Source organism: Protomyctophum bolini, assembly GCF_963924005.1.
Source record: "Protomyctophum bolini genome assembly, chromosome: 23".
NCBI lineage: Eukaryota > Metazoa > Chordata > Actinopteri > Myctophiformes > Myctophidae > Protomyctophum > Protomyctophum bolini.
The window spans coordinates 9272856-9288125 of record NC_137884.1 but is presented as its reverse complement, the minus strand read 5'-3'; the positions used below and the strand labels follow the sequence as shown (position 1 = coordinate 9288125).

At 43.8% G+C, this 15270-nt stretch overlaps 1 protein-coding gene across 1 annotated transcript in view; it reads left to right on the top strand.

Moving 5' to 3' along the window:
- lrmp (lymphoid-restricted membrane protein) overlaps nucleotides 1-11997 on the top strand; it is a gene marked incomplete at its 5' end in the record, with an annotated part of 38670 nt that extends 26673 nt beyond the window's left edge. The window contains 16 exon segments of the mRNA XM_080757013.1: nucleotides 951-997; nucleotides 1219-1298; nucleotides 1456-1647; nucleotides 2189-2404; nucleotides 2849-2900; nucleotides 3016-3043; nucleotides 3725-3865; nucleotides 4412-4546; nucleotides 5370-5514; nucleotides 6044-6087; nucleotides 6529-6600; nucleotides 6959-7014; nucleotides 7292-7384; nucleotides 9086-9208; nucleotides 10620-10765; nucleotides 10993-11997. Coding sequence (XP_080613139.1) covers nucleotides 951-997; nucleotides 1219-1298; nucleotides 1456-1647; nucleotides 2189-2404; nucleotides 2849-2900; nucleotides 3016-3043; nucleotides 3725-3865; nucleotides 4412-4546; nucleotides 5370-5514; nucleotides 6044-6087; nucleotides 6529-6600; nucleotides 6959-7014; nucleotides 7292-7384; nucleotides 9086-9208; nucleotides 10620-10765; nucleotides 10993-11135 — 1713 coding nt within the window. The 3' untranslated portion in view covers nucleotides 11136-11997.
- Nucleotides 11998-15270: the final 3273 nt, after the last annotated feature.

Sequence of the window (15270 nt, the reverse complement as noted above, 5' to 3'; positions counted from 1 at the left end):
GAGAGATTTTACATGAATTAAGTGTGAAACTTTTTTTTTCTTTCCTGACCACCCTAGGCCCTGGGGCTAAGCCACTGACCTAGTTGAGATCTAGCTCCGCCCCTGGCTGTTGCCTCAGCTGACTGCCACCTTAGTGAGGAATAGTTTGGTGAGAGCCAAGAGAAAGTTGTCCACGGTCTTATGGCTGTGGACAAACACATGCCCGTTCTGTCGAACAGATTGCTGGCCAGATAAAAATAATAATAACCACACCCTTCTAATGAATACAGATTAAGAGGCAGAGCTGTGGTGACAGTCTGCTGTAAATTATAAGGAGTTTCTTTCAGGAGTCAAGTTATTTTGTTGCATTCAAAATTTCAAATCCATTTAATCAATTTTAAAACAAAACAGACGGGCAGTGAAGCACACTACCGGTACATAAAAGCATAAAAACATGCATACAGTGTACAAGGTAAAAGGTGCATCTATATAATTTAGCAGCGAAATACAGAATTATAAGTTACAGTAACTTGTGCATCATTGCTTTCAAGTAATATAGGATATGCTGTCAAGATGCATTAGACTACACAGTTTTGGACGTTTTCTGAGCGTTTTTGTGCGTAGCGTGCACACGTCCGTGAACCTGTGTTAGTCCGCCTCCAGTACTCGGCACCATGCCAGTGTTAACGTGTTCTCTGAGCACCCTTAACAGAACGAACACACACACACACAGTTGTAGGGCTCTCAACCGACCAGCACATTATATAAGAAATCGTCTCTATCCACCTCATCAGAATTCTGCAGGGCTTGGGTAGTGGTTCACTGCTATGGAACAGGTACTGGGGGGGGGGGGGGGAGGAGGAGAGAGTGGTGTGTGTGTGTGTGTGGTGTCTTTAATCATTGACCATTTCCTCTGATGTTTCACAAAGCCACATGTCTTTTTCTCACACCTCATTCTCTCTCTATCTCAGACTCTGAGCCAGACCTCGGCAGCTAAAGCAGTGGTGGAGGACAACAGGTGAGTGTCTGTCTTACTGATTAGTTCTTACAGCTCCCATAATGCAAATGCACTGCAGGATGTGGTTCCAGTTCTGTTAAGCTCTCTGCTTGCGGACAGTCGTGCACAGAATCACTGAACGGAACACCTTGTTGAAATAGAATGGGAGTGGCCTAAATGGAAAAGTTGAATTTCGCATGTTTTTTTTGTCGGAATGTTTGTGTGTGCTCGTCTGCACCCAGCCTGCTGCCTGTATTGGAGGAGGAAGAGGAGGGTGTACAGGATCAAGCTCAGGCACAGTCAACCGAGGACACCATGGCAGGTACGTGTGTGTGTGTGTGTGTGTGTGTGTGTGTGTGTGTGTGTGTGTGTGTTCGTTCTATTGTTGTTTTCTGGCTCCATGTCTAGATGGTGAAGAGAGTGTGATGGTGAAGAGTGAAGAGAGTGTAATTGCATCAACTGATTGAATCATCTTCCAGGAACAGAGATCCTTGCAACTCTCCCCGATGGTGGCTCTCCCGGTTCTGCGATCTGTTTGGGCTCCAGTGAAGCCGAGGTCACGCTCTCTGACCCCAGCCAAGCAGTTGACAGTGCTCTAGGCGGACAGGTGTCTCCAGGGGCCAAAAAGGACTCACTCTCCTTGCGTGGCAAATTTAAAAGAGAGCTGGTAAGTACCGCTGTTTGTCTTGTTTTCTTCTTAGCTTGAAGGTTGAATTATTTAATTCCCCTTATTAACCACTTTAACCCTGGCGTCCCTAGTATATTGGCCATGTGAATATAGACGTAAATTGCAGACCTGCAAGCTCTTGTGAGGATATTTTTGCAGTTCACATGGTTTTATGGTCAATAGTAATTCTTAACATGACTGGCTACTATGATGGAGGGCTACAGGTATGTGTGAAGACATTTTACGATGAGTCATTGTAAAAAGGAACAGATCTGATTTTGAGGTTTTGTACTTCGCAATGGTGTGATTGTGCAATTGGTGCTTTTCATTTATGAGAAAATGCAGTCTGTCCGGCCTCGTCACTGTGTGTGTGTGTGTGTGTGTGCGCATGAAAGAGAAAGCGAGAGTTGGAGAGAGCATAGTTACAGAGTTTAGTTTCTCCTGGCGTCTTGGGGATCGAGGTACAGGACAGGTTAGCGAGACTGGAGCACCGTGCTGTGCTCTGATGGGTAGCAAATATAGAACCGACTTACCTTCGTGTTAAGACCACAGTGGGAATGACGAAGAAGGCATCATGGACAGCGACATTGACGATAAACGACTGGATGGATTACTGTCTGAGAGAGGGTGTGGGAAGAGAACTGAAGGGATGGGAGAAAGAGTAACATTTGCGCTCGTCCTGCAGGAGCTGTCGCAGAGCATGGAGGCCATTGAGGAGCACAGGGTGCCCAGTGAGGTCAGCACCGCCTCCGAGAAGGAAGGTGAGTTTGTTTCGTGTGGAAAATGAAATAAAGTTTCATTCCAAGATGCTTTCCCGTTTGTGAAAATGTTAGATCTTTCGACCGCGGTCGAAATCATGGATTTCACAATGCCACGCCAGACTTCCCGGCCCTTCATTGCCACCCCCAGTTTCTGCTTACTCATGCATTCATCAGATAGATTCACAGGGTTGGAGAGAATAGTAGCGTAATCATAGTCAGTATTGTACTGTACCGTATATAGTACCCTATGTAGTAGTACCCTAGAATAGTACTTGTAAGCTCTACTTCTCATGTCAGCAGTGGTTTACTTTAGTCAATGCCAAAGGTGTAATATCCTTCCAAATGGTGGGCAATTAGTATTTGAATTGTAATGCCTCATTGAACATTGAACTGGTTTTGAATTGACCCTGCTAAACCAGTCGATCATCTCATCTCTTTGCCTAGTCGAGACGTCTGTGATTTCTGACGCCAGCAGTGACAGAGAAGACAAGACTGGGTAACTGAAGAAACTTTGATGGTTTTATTTAGACTAATTGATGTTATAAAAAAACTCATGCAGATTGTATCTATGCTCCTGTCTCCACATTTTCTCTCTCTCTCTCTCTCTGCAGCTTGACGGCCAATGATAAGGAGATTGAGGTATGTATGGTATGCATTTACTTTTGAGTGTACGCCCAACCTGTCTGTGTAGTTTTATTTTGATTTTAGCACATATAGGCCGATCAATACACTTGAAATTATATTTTGCCATTTATATTTAGCCAAATCTAGCTTTTTAATTGAATGCAGCAAAAAGGCAATACAATTATTGTAAAAAGTAACCCTGCAAAGCCCTGTGTCGCCATCTGGTGTTCACTATCACATTTTCACCAATCACAGTGCAGTGGGTAGTCTGTAGAGTTCTCAACAGGCCTGAAAATTAAGGCCCAGCCCCAAGTGGTCCGGCACGAGGCCCGGCCCGACTGATTGGCATACCTTTTAGGCCCGGCCCGGGTCGGGTCGAGTGGGGTCAGGTTTGGACAGAATTTGAGAACTATCAGAGTAAAATTGAAACCCCTATCAGTACCATTTTCATAATAGATACATACACAAGCAGACAGAACAGAATTAATATTTTCTAAAATGTATGCTAAAAAGAAAAACAGGTGGAAAGTGGTTAATCCAAGCAATGAAAATCACAGACTTGAGTAAAATGTCTCAGTTAATTTTCAAGCAACAGTACTTCAGTCCTCTGCATAGCTGCACAAAATAATTCAACGTACTGTATGCTTACAACAATGGCTGTCATTTACAGAATGTGTTTTTGTTTTCTTTGGTCAGACGGACTTCCAGCGTCTGTCTCTGGGCTTCAAGTGTGACATGTTCACCCTGGAGAAGAGGCTGCGTCTAGAGGAGAGGTCTCGTGACCTGGCTGAGGAGAATGTCCGCAAGGAGGTCTCCAGCTGTCAGGGCTTACTGCAGGTGTGTGTGTGTGTGTGTGTGTGTGTGTGTGTGTGTGTGATACTACTACTAATAATAATAATGTCCAATACGCTGCACCGTCTGCTTCACATATATTTATTGACATTGTTAACAATGTCTTTTTAATTAGTAACGCCCAGCCGCCAGGACGAAGATTGATCAAAAGGACGGGTGTGATTTTTTAAATGAGCTAAAGAGGAGAGGCTGGTCTGAGTTCCATGTGAGATTTAAAAGCGAAAGTAGCATAGCCAATGCAGGGCAGAATCATGGAAGCATTGGCTATGGACCAGAGCTACCGGTTTACCAACTATAGTCGGTAAACAGTTGGTAAACCAGTAAAGGCTAATGCCAGAACCGGATTCTGTTTTGTGGCATTGTGCACGTACATGTAGTGGCATAAGCCATAATGGCATACATCGATGGATGCATATACAGACGTTGGCTCAGGGGTAAAGTGGCCGGTAGATCAGCCGATGGGAACCGTAAGGCCTGTTATTGATCAAAGTAATGTTCTCTCTCTCTCTCACTCACTCACACACATTCCAGGCACTGAGCCCACTGTGTGAAGACGATAACCAGTCGATGGAGATCATCCAGAGACTCCAGAAGAACCTGGACATACTCATCCAGTCCATGACCAGGGTGTCCAGCCGATCTGAGATGCTGGGAGCCATTCACCAGGTGGGACTGTGTGGGTGTACTGGATGTTTATGTATTGTACACTACAGTATATGTATGCATTCGCACACTGTGGCCCCTTTTCCACCGGTTGGGAACCGGTTCAGTTATTTTTGGTTCGTAGTCCATGACCTCCAAAATTGTAACGTTAATTATGAATTGAGTGGGCATAATTATATTCAATTGTTGATAGGATCAATAGGTATCGGGTACGGTCGCCCCTAAACCATCACGCCCCTCGATTTTTCCGCCGACCATTGGGACTGGCGGTTCTTGTATTTTGTTTTACTGAGAATAAGGTTAGGAATAAGTTTAGGGTTAGGGTTTTACTGGGGTTAAGTTTAGGCATAGTTTTACTGAGGTTAAGGTTAGGAATAAGGTTAACCGTTTAAGCATAATTTATTTAGGTTACTTTAGGAATACCAGGCCGCGCAGTTCCGCCGGCTGTACGCCTGGGGCGAGTTGGTAAAGGGGCGAGTAGTTGAATAATAAGTGAATAATATGATAACCCTTCCACAGTAGGATATTTTTAATATTTTCTTTTATAACACACAACCATTGACAGTTTGGATTGAGGCTGGCACACAGCGGCAGCTCATTCCAAAGAGAAATAAAATAAATTAAATAATTCTTTCCACAACCTTTGACTTCTTGGTATCTCGTATACCGTTTGGTTCTACCTAGTTTCATTAAATATTTTAATGTTTCAGGCATTTTGGTATGAACCTCATGTAAACGTGCCATAGATTTATTTTCCCGGGTGTTGGGGTTAGGGAAGCCATTGGAGGTGATGAAACTCACACACAGTATTGTCGTTGGTCCTCAGGAGAGTCGTATTGGGAAGGCGGTGGAGGTGATGATTCAACACGTGGACAACCTGAGGAGGACGTACACCAAGGAGCACGCCGAGCTGCTGGAACTCCGAGAGACCCTCATGCAGAGCGAGAGGTCCTTCGGTTCACACAGTCAAGGTAAAGGCGGCCTCACATGCATAGTATAGGATCAGTGGTGCCCAAAAGGTAGATCGTGATCTACCAGTAGATCACAAAGGCTGTGCAGTAGATCACCACATGGCCGTAAAAAATGTAATTGAAAAAAAAGAAGGAAAAAAGCATCTGCATTGCATTACGATGTCTGCAATGAATTACATCAAAATGGGCCTGTCAGCTCAAACCCACGATGCAATACTTTGTTTTCAAGAGTGTTGCTGTGCACAAACGTCGGTAGCATTACAAAGTTATACATGACAAAACACTGACGGTACCAATTCCATTTTCCCCTCCCTCTACTTCCCATTCCGCGTGTTTGTCTTATATGTAACACCAACAACTCTATTCCAAAGCCCCTTCAGGTACATTTTCAAACTATTCTCAGCAATGGGATAATATTGTTTTGGGGTGGGTAGATCTGGAATATGAATATGTATGATGATGAAGTCAAGTCACCCACGTCATTTGCCATTGCCACAGTAACATAATACTGTTTTTTCCTCTTCTCCAGATGACTTCCGGGGGAAGAAGCCGTCACCATCACAGTACTACAAGGTGTGGCATAGATATAAGATTGTTCAGAACTTTTCTAGCTTGAAATTTGATGCATAATAATTAGAGCTTGTTGCCACATGTATACGCTTTTAGACCAGCTACATTTGATTGATTGAATAGTATTTATTAGACGGAAATGTAAAAACGGCAACAGAGTACAGTCAAACAGTTGTGGTCTTGTTTCCTTGGGCCCTATGCAATCACTTCATAAACATGACTTGAAAAATAACAAAAGTCAATATCATCACATTTAAACGTTTATATACAGTAACCCATCGGCTGGGACATGTCAGCTGCGTAATTGGCTGTACCAGTGTCATCAAAATAGTAAAATAATGGCCGATATATCGGCCAAACCGATATATATATATATATATATATATATATATCAGTCGTGCTCTCCACAGATGATTGTTTTGTTGTTCTTGTCTGTCCCTGTAGTCCTCTTCTACCCGGCGGGTCAGCATAGCAGCCATTCCGCGCTCCCCTGGAAGCGGCATGCACTTTGACATGGTAACACTGGCATGCCTAGCATAAGTAGCATTGGAAAATGTCATTTTATATTTGAAAGCTTCTGAGGTCCTTCTGTGTTTAAAAGAAAATGTTCCATGGCGCCTAGTCAGAACTTATTTTTTACATCTGCAAGTATAAACTAACCGGTTAATCTTTGGATGTTTGAGGTTGTCGAGCTCAGCAGTGTTACTACAACTGAAACGAACTGTGTACTGTGGCTTATTCCTGTTCTAAACAGTACATAGGCTAATATGAGCATTGGTAAATCAATGGTGGCCACTGTTGAAGGTTGTCCAGCTGATCGTTAAAGCCTGTGTCTTGTTCACTGGTCACAGCTCACATATATTTGAATTTCCAGGGCAAAACACAGGATACCACAGATGATGGAGAGAGACTGACCCGCAGATCCCCCTGGTAGGTTATTTTTTTCTTATGCGTGTGTCAGGCTTATGGGAAGATCGGCTTGGTCATATGCTCATATCTGGATACTGTGTGAAAAATTCAAGGCGTGGGTGGGTGTGTGTGTGCGCGTGTGTGTGTGTGTGTGTGTGTGTGTGTGTGTGTGTGTGCACGTTTGCGTACACATGCTTGTCGCTGACTGAAGTCATTGGCCGCAGTTGTTGTGTTTAATTGGCATACCATGAAATGACGGGGTTGTTGTTCCCGTCTGCTCCTCGCCATCTACCTGTAGGAAGAGCACAGTGCGTCCCCCGCTAAAGCGCTATGTTAGCTCTGGTGCCTGGGTTGATATGGAGGAGCCGTCACTTATGACGCCTATGAGCGGGTAAGAGATGGCCGAGAGGAGGAGGAGGAGGGAGCAATGTTGACCACTCATGTCTGTGTTCCACAAATGTACGTGTGCACCCTGCACGCGTACATTTCAGTGGACCAGGGTGCATAAAGATGGCCCTCCCCTATGTGGGGTTGTCTCCGTGTGTCCCACACGCACACTGCCATGTCCAGTGTCTTAAAGAGTGGTCGCTGGTCACGCCAATGATATCAAACGAGCCATGTTTTGTGCACCTGGTCCAAGGTTTGGGCATGTCCAGTGTCTATCAAAAGACTACATCCTCTTTGAACGTGTTCCACATATGGTGCGTTCCCGCTGCATGGTACCGACTATCACCTCCACTCTTTTGGTACCACCAGGGACTTTGTTTTTCCACTGTGGATAATTATCCCTTGATGTACAGGAGCTGGTCATCATAGCGATTTCCAGTTCTCTGTATCCACTCCAACAAAAAAACGTTTCTAATAACATTTTAGGCAAGAAATACACCATACAGTAGCTCACTATTGATTAATTTCACATTGGCTACCAGTAGTTTAAAAGTTTGCTAACAGTGTTGTGGAGCTTCAATACAGTATAGTATTAGGGCTTTCACTTCTAGTGACTTTTACTAGTTGACTAGTTGCCTTTTAATTTTTTTTACAATATTTGTACATTTAAAAACTGTGTACATTGGTGACTATAACTATAATCTAGCTGATCTTGAGGCCTACAAAAATGGCAATTTTACCAACTAGGTCAACTAGTGGATTTACTAGTCGACTAGTTGAATAGTCGACTAGTTGCTTAAAGCCCTATATAGTATGCAAGGACGCTAGTGAAGATTCTTTCTGACCAATTAGTAGTCTGTAGTGTTTTCTCGTCACCTTCTGGTAAAGGGTTAGGGTCAAACAAGATGGGGTCTAATAACAGCGTGGCTTCCCTCTGGAATCTCTGAAAAAATGCAATAAATATATTGTTAAAAAAAAAAGGAATCTCTGATGTCATGTTGTCATATTGTGGATCTGATATTTATGAATTCATAAAATGTAAAATATTCCCACACACAAACATTGACACCATGTATACATTGTTTGTATTTCCTTGGCGTCCTGGTCAGTGTGCACAAGACATTTGGCGTGGATTGGTTCAGTGGCTCGCAGTACTACTTTTACCCAGTGTAAAACCAATAGAGGGTTTGAAGTTTGAACCACACGGTGGAAAAGTACCAATATGACTATACTTTAATTTAATTTTTTTAAGCCACCATAGTCATCACTTTGATATGTTTTGGCCACCTGTTTTGTCAAAATGGTAGAATATTAGTTTAATGAAGCTCCCCAAATTAAGAAGTTTTTACCTTTACTTTGATAAATATATATATAATTAACTACTGTAATTGTTCATAATTGTGCAGAACTCTTCTGTAGCTGATCAATCAATCCACAGTCACACAAATTGAGATGTCAAAACCAATTATCCGTTGGTTTGCATGGGAATGATTGAATGGTGTTTGTGTGGTTACATAATACATATGCAGTATATGCACGTGCACATGCGAGTGATCTTGTGTGCATGCTCTGCGTGTGTGTCCGTATGATAACATCTGTGTGTGTGTGTGTGCATGTGTGGTTGCGTATGCATGATTTAGTGTTTGTGCTGACTGGAACCGTGTGTTATTATGGTGAACACATTCCCCCCCACCCACCTCCCCAGGACAGCCCACGGCGACTCCCTGTCGGAGGATGAGCAGAAGGAGAAACCGGTTGTACAGAAACGGAGGTCCAGCCTCTCAGAGCTGGGCAACAAACTCACCTCCTTCATTCTGCCACTCAAGACGTTAGTCCCATCGTGTCCTCCTGACTGCTAGCCCTGCCGTCCTCATCCCAACACACACACTAGCCACATAATGAAAGAATTCTGTCCTCGGCATACTATATAATATGGAGGAAGAGGTTCAAATAATTGCGATGTGAAATTTAGGGCATAATGTTTATTGTAAGCCTAATTTATGCTTATGCTTACAAAGAAAGATCTATGTAAAACAAAGGCTATGTGGGTTAGTTGAACCTCTGTATGACAGAAGTCTTTTATTATGGAGCTCTCGGCTGCGCTAGTTTCTTTGCTCCTGGGCCTCCACTATCGCTCTGGTCATGATGACGGTGCAACTCCTGTGTATCATTCATGAGATCTGTGTGTCGTCACAAAATGTTGCTTTATTTTGAAACTGTAGGATGTCTCGCACTTACTTGCATAGATTTGTAGCAGGGCGGTGTTGAACTTGCACCATTTTATTGCACAAGTGTAAAGGCATCTCGTGTTTAAACGACTCCATTTGGACTCTGCTGTATGTCTTTTGTGGGACGAGTTTGGTTCAGTGTCTTCTGCTTATTACTTAACACAACTGTGCTTATTTATTTTCTGGTTTCCTCTTTCCCTTAACCTCTCAGAGGACAGGATGAGCTCTTTGTAATGATGTAAGTGTGCAGGGTGCCTAATCCACAGTGGGGAATTGCCTTTTGGTTTCATCTCAAAGCCATACAATCACGTGGCCTTTCAGAGCTTTTCAGAGAATGAGTGCTAGCAACTATTTAACTGATTTACTGTAAAAATCAGATCAGCACTCCTGCTCAAAGTGTTAGATGTACAGTACACTGTCCTCCGCCTGTGCAGCCGGCTACAGTACATTCAGCACTGATGTCTACTAAAACCATTCCATGTGCACTACGGTTCTGTCCACATTATTTTGTTGCGTTTGTTTTACAAAGGCAATGATGCCGATCTTCAATGTGTGTCTCTGGTGATGTGAGATCATGTGACCATTTCTAAGCAGGGTTTGGAGAATGCAGTTATGGTTTTACAAATGACCTATACACCTACCATCGGTAGTCTTGTTGTAGTTCAGTGCTGTTCTGTTTTCTTTTACTTTTTTTTTTAAACCCCATACACCCTAGTGTTCCTATTCTGGGCAAGTAATAGCAGGCAAACATTTGGGGAAAAAAATGTTGAAAATATATCTCACATTGCATTGTGTCGTTGTAGATTGGCTATTTACTCTACTTGACACATGACGTATGTTTAAGTGTTTTAATGAGGAGAAGTGGTCACTTTTGGTAACATGGCTATGAAAATATTATTCTTACTAAACTCATTCACTCTTCTTTTAACTGCCGCCTCTGTCATTCATTCCTCCTCCCTCTCATCACTCCGTTCTGTTCTAATCCATTTCCGTCCCTCTTTCTCTCTCCAGTCCAAGCCCCACTCCCAGTCTAACTGCAACAGAGTCTGTGACGGCACCGTTTCTATCCCAGAGTCTGTCCACCACCTCCCGGGCTGCGGTGTCCAGGAGCGGCAGCGGCTTGTGGTTGTGGCTGGCCTTGGTGGTGGTCCTGGCAGGTATTCATTTTTCTAGTCTAATTGTATAAATATATATTTTTTTGAGTGGTGCAACCACTCCAAGGAACAGCAATGTCCGTGTTCACCTATGTGTGTGCCTATGTAATGTATGTGTTTGTTCATGAGCACCAGCAAGTACGTTATTGAGTTCCCCAGTCTCGACATTTTACCGATTCCATAACTAATCAGTAAAAATGGACAATGTTGTGGTATCAAACCCCCTGCAGGGCTCTTAGCGCTGCTGGCCCGCCTGGTGATGCAGCCAGCAGCCGATGCGTCTCCGGTGGGGACCGGGGACTCATGGATGACCATCCAGCAGCTGCTATGGCCCTACACCGGGCTCCGGCACAACGGACAGCCCCCCATCTAGACTCCCCTGCCCCCCCGTCGGGCCCCAAGGTGGATGGTTGCCCTCATCCGTCAGCCCTCTGCAGATACTGCTTAATGGACTCTTGATGAAGATGGAAGAGCCATTTTCTCTGCAGAGGCCTGTTGGAGGTTTACCAGTGCTTGAAGACATCTTACCCACCAGACAGACAGTCTAGACGGCACAGAGGAGACCTTGGGGAGATGATCAACTCTTTGGAGGTCTTTATGGTTCACGTCACGTTTGCTTAATTAGTTAGTGTGTGTGTATGTATGTGTGAAGTGGAAACATGGCAGCAGAGGCTTGGGTGATCCTGAATATTTGTCTTTTTGGTGCCGTTGGGCGACCTCTACCTGGACTGAAACCATAACTCACTGTTGGCGCATTCTGAACCAGTCACATGAAAATGGCTTATGGACACAGCAGCATTGGACTGATCCGTTTGCCTCCCAGGTCTGTGTGGATGTTATGGACCTGCGGCCCAGATTTGGCCATTTTTGCTTTAGAAACATTTCTGGAGTCACTGTCTGCCTTCTTTAACCTGGATGACCTTCCTCTTCTTCCCTCATTGGCTCCAAAGCAAAAACCTTTTATTTTTTTCCCCAGTGGTAATAAAATGTCTATTTTAATTTTATTTTTTATTGTTTTGTCTGCAATTCAGTTTTATTTATATTTTGGTTGCATACATATTTCATTGTTATGGATGTACGTTAACTTGTTACAGTCTTAAACACCAAAGCATTTATATGTCCCTCTTTGGGTTCTTGCTGTGTTGACCACCGTTTTCAACTTCATACACTTTTTGTATGTTCCAAAGAGGATGCTTTGAAAACTTTGCACAAATAAAACTATTTTAAGAAAGAAAGCTGTCCTGTTATGTGTGGTACAATACCAAATATGCTTCTAAGATAATGTTTGCTGCTTTACATACAATGCAGCATGTTTATTATAGCCTTGCAGGTGTGAAGCCCCTACTCGATCCAGTCATCTGACTGGCTTACCCATTTAGGCCTGACCTCAAAATCTTCTAAATCCTCCAGTTCTCTGAAATAAATATTTTCACGATTTTTCAAAAATAGCAGATTTACAAGCTCGTAGAGTGCCACTCGGTGGCGCGCTATGAGCTTGTAGGTCTATTTTTCAATGGCTAAATTATAACGATGTTTAAAACACAAAGGCCCTCATTTATCAACCGTGCGTACGCCAAAATATGGGTGCACGCCGAAATTGCCGACATTTTTGACATTTACTATTTCCGCCAAAGCTTGAAATTGAACGTGACAACGTTGAAAATCCACGGTTGCTCCTCAGCTGGCGTACGCATTTTATTTCTGTCTTACACAAGCGGAGCAGCCTTGTCTGAACTGCTGACACTGTCACAGGCATCAAAACATATGTTTTCACTCCTAAAATGTTAATATAAAACGGTATGTGTATGTAAAAAACAAAAGAGAGATTTCCAACTTTACAAGTAATTAAAATCGCGCAATTAAAAACAATATAACATGTTTACAATGTATTAGTTTGTGCTTAATCAAACACTTGTTATGCGAGCGCACTTGTGAGATGATTTTGGAGCGCATGCGGACGCGGTGATGCGGCATATGCGATTATATTATTATTTTTTTAAAGGCATGAATGGACTGCACGCCTTTATTTCCAAGTGACAATGACAAGCATACAATACAGCTTGCCTATTTGTAGTAAGTACTAGCAGGCTATAGGCGTAAGGGGCTTAATCATTCACCATTTATAAGTGCTTAGACAGTTTTGACAGTTCAGATAAAAGCGAGATCATTTTCGGGGCTCGGGAGGACGGGACCGCGGCGTGCGTCGCCAACACATACCAGCGCAAGCGGCAAGCCTTCATCCATATGTTTATGATTCGTTCATCAATGTCAATGATCAAATCAGAAATCACTACATAAACGTTGATTATGACTGCCTTGACGACATGATAGCCTCTCTCATGCTGCATGTATGTCCATGCGGCATACATGCGGATTTGGGCTGTCTGTGCTGGAATATTTCCATGACGTTGGAAAGTAGCCTATAGTGCAATGCAGCTGCGGAGAGTCCCAACATGCATGGGTAGCCTATATACTGTAATCTACAGCAGGCCAACAGCACTTGTCTTTCTGGAGTTACGGTATATGCAATCTCCTCCTCGTTTAATAAACCTGACGTGTCACTGGAATGTCAAATGTGCCGTGCCAGCCCAGCGCAAGTGCATGGGAACCGCATCGGCGATAGGTATAGGCTAACCCAGCCAGTCAGCCCACCACCACCAGTAGGCTACCATATATTTTGGCTGCACATTAATATAATTGACAGTTGACAGTCCTGCAGCCACTGCAGCGACTGCGAGGCAATCTAATTAGACTGTCGAACGTGCATGCAGTTGGTCACGGACGGACCACAGTGATAGAGAGAGACAGACAGACAGGACAGGAGGAGCACCTGCAAAACAGCAGCGTGTCACCGTTCGTGTGTGTGCCTATTTGTTATTTAATTATGGTTCAGGTTCAGGTTTTCGTTCACTAATATATCTTGTTGTATATTAAATTAAAAATACTTTAATAATTTAATATACAACTAACAACACACAGTGAAAGTTGCTTGCAAATTGCGATATGTGCGTGCGTGCGTGGCGTGCGGGGGTGAGGACCGTGAGGCGGGCAGCAATAAGGGAAGCGAGAGGAGAAACAGACAGGGTAGGCCTACAACTTTATTTAATTCATGCAGGTGTTCGTTTTTTATTTATTTAACAACACACCAGTTAGTTGGGCAGCTTGCAAGTTGCGTGTGCGTGCTGTGCGTCTGTGCGTGTGTATGAGAGAGTGAGGCGCAGCAAGGCACGGGAGAAACCTATTTTTTCATGTTGCCATGGTTTCAGTAAACGTATTGCCGTTTTCAGGTCGCAAAAACGAGGGCGAGGCTTGATTTCATAGGGCGTGCCAGATAGATTTCAGCCGTCACATTTATTAACGTGAGAACGAAATTAAGGAAGGATCAGCTGTTTGCGATCACTTTATAAATGCCGTGGCGACGTGGGTGTACTACGAAACCTGCACTCGAATCTGTGGCAGATTTTACACTCGATTGATAAATGAGGGCCAAAGGCTTTACCGCCAAAAGAGGTTACTTAAACCTTATGTTAACCACGGTCCCATAGTGGTCTGTACTTGGTCTGCTCCTTTTCTCCCTCTACACCAAATTACTGGAAAAAGACAAATCTACAAGCTTGTAGATCTACTCTTTTCGCTGAATGTTTGCCCTATAATAGGGACATGACGTAGGAAACAATAAGAGACCCATAAAAATGTATCCACAAATGGATGTGTAGAGGTCGGCAGTGTCATAAGAGCTTATGTCCGGGTGCCAGAGGTTGAACATTCCAAATCATTGCCTGCTACTATATTGTCTTACAGAGTTTCAGTAAGTTTCCATGGTTTAAGGCAGCTAATCACTGACATGTACGCTTTTGGGTGGAGGGTGGGCCTATATATGTACTATGCCTTTTCATTTACTTGTTGCAACTCGGGGGAGAGTATGGAGATGGGGAAACTTATGGAACACTCTGGAGCAGAGCCGACGAGTTCTGATGATCCTCATGGGGGCTCCCCGCAGCCCCGCCTCCCCGCAGCCCCCCCCGCAGTGGTGGGAAAAAAGAAGTTGATGTTTTCACTGGTAGCCTACTTTGGGTAGCCAGAATTGCGTTGGGGGGGGACTGTCGCGGCCGAGCGGAGCAGAGACACAGATTTCAACAGCTCGCACGCAACGCACAAACAAGAAAGGAAAGAAAGAAAGAAAAGTACTTCATTATTTGTTTATTGAACCCTGCGCTCGTCTGTTTTTTGAGACCTTTATTTAGTTTATGTCTGGAGCCTGTTCTTGTTTTGTTTGCCCCGTTTATTTTGAAACCATTACACTCACACGACACAAACTCCTACCATAATATCAACCTGTTGCAGTCATTGTGCTGTCAAAACCCCTAATTGGCCTAATTGGCATCAATCATTGGTGTCAATCACTGATCATGAGTAGTCAGCACCTGGTGACAATCACTGATTGGGGCGAGGCACTGAAAACAGGAAGTGTTTGTCCAGTATGAGAGCAGCAGCAGTGGAGAACACAG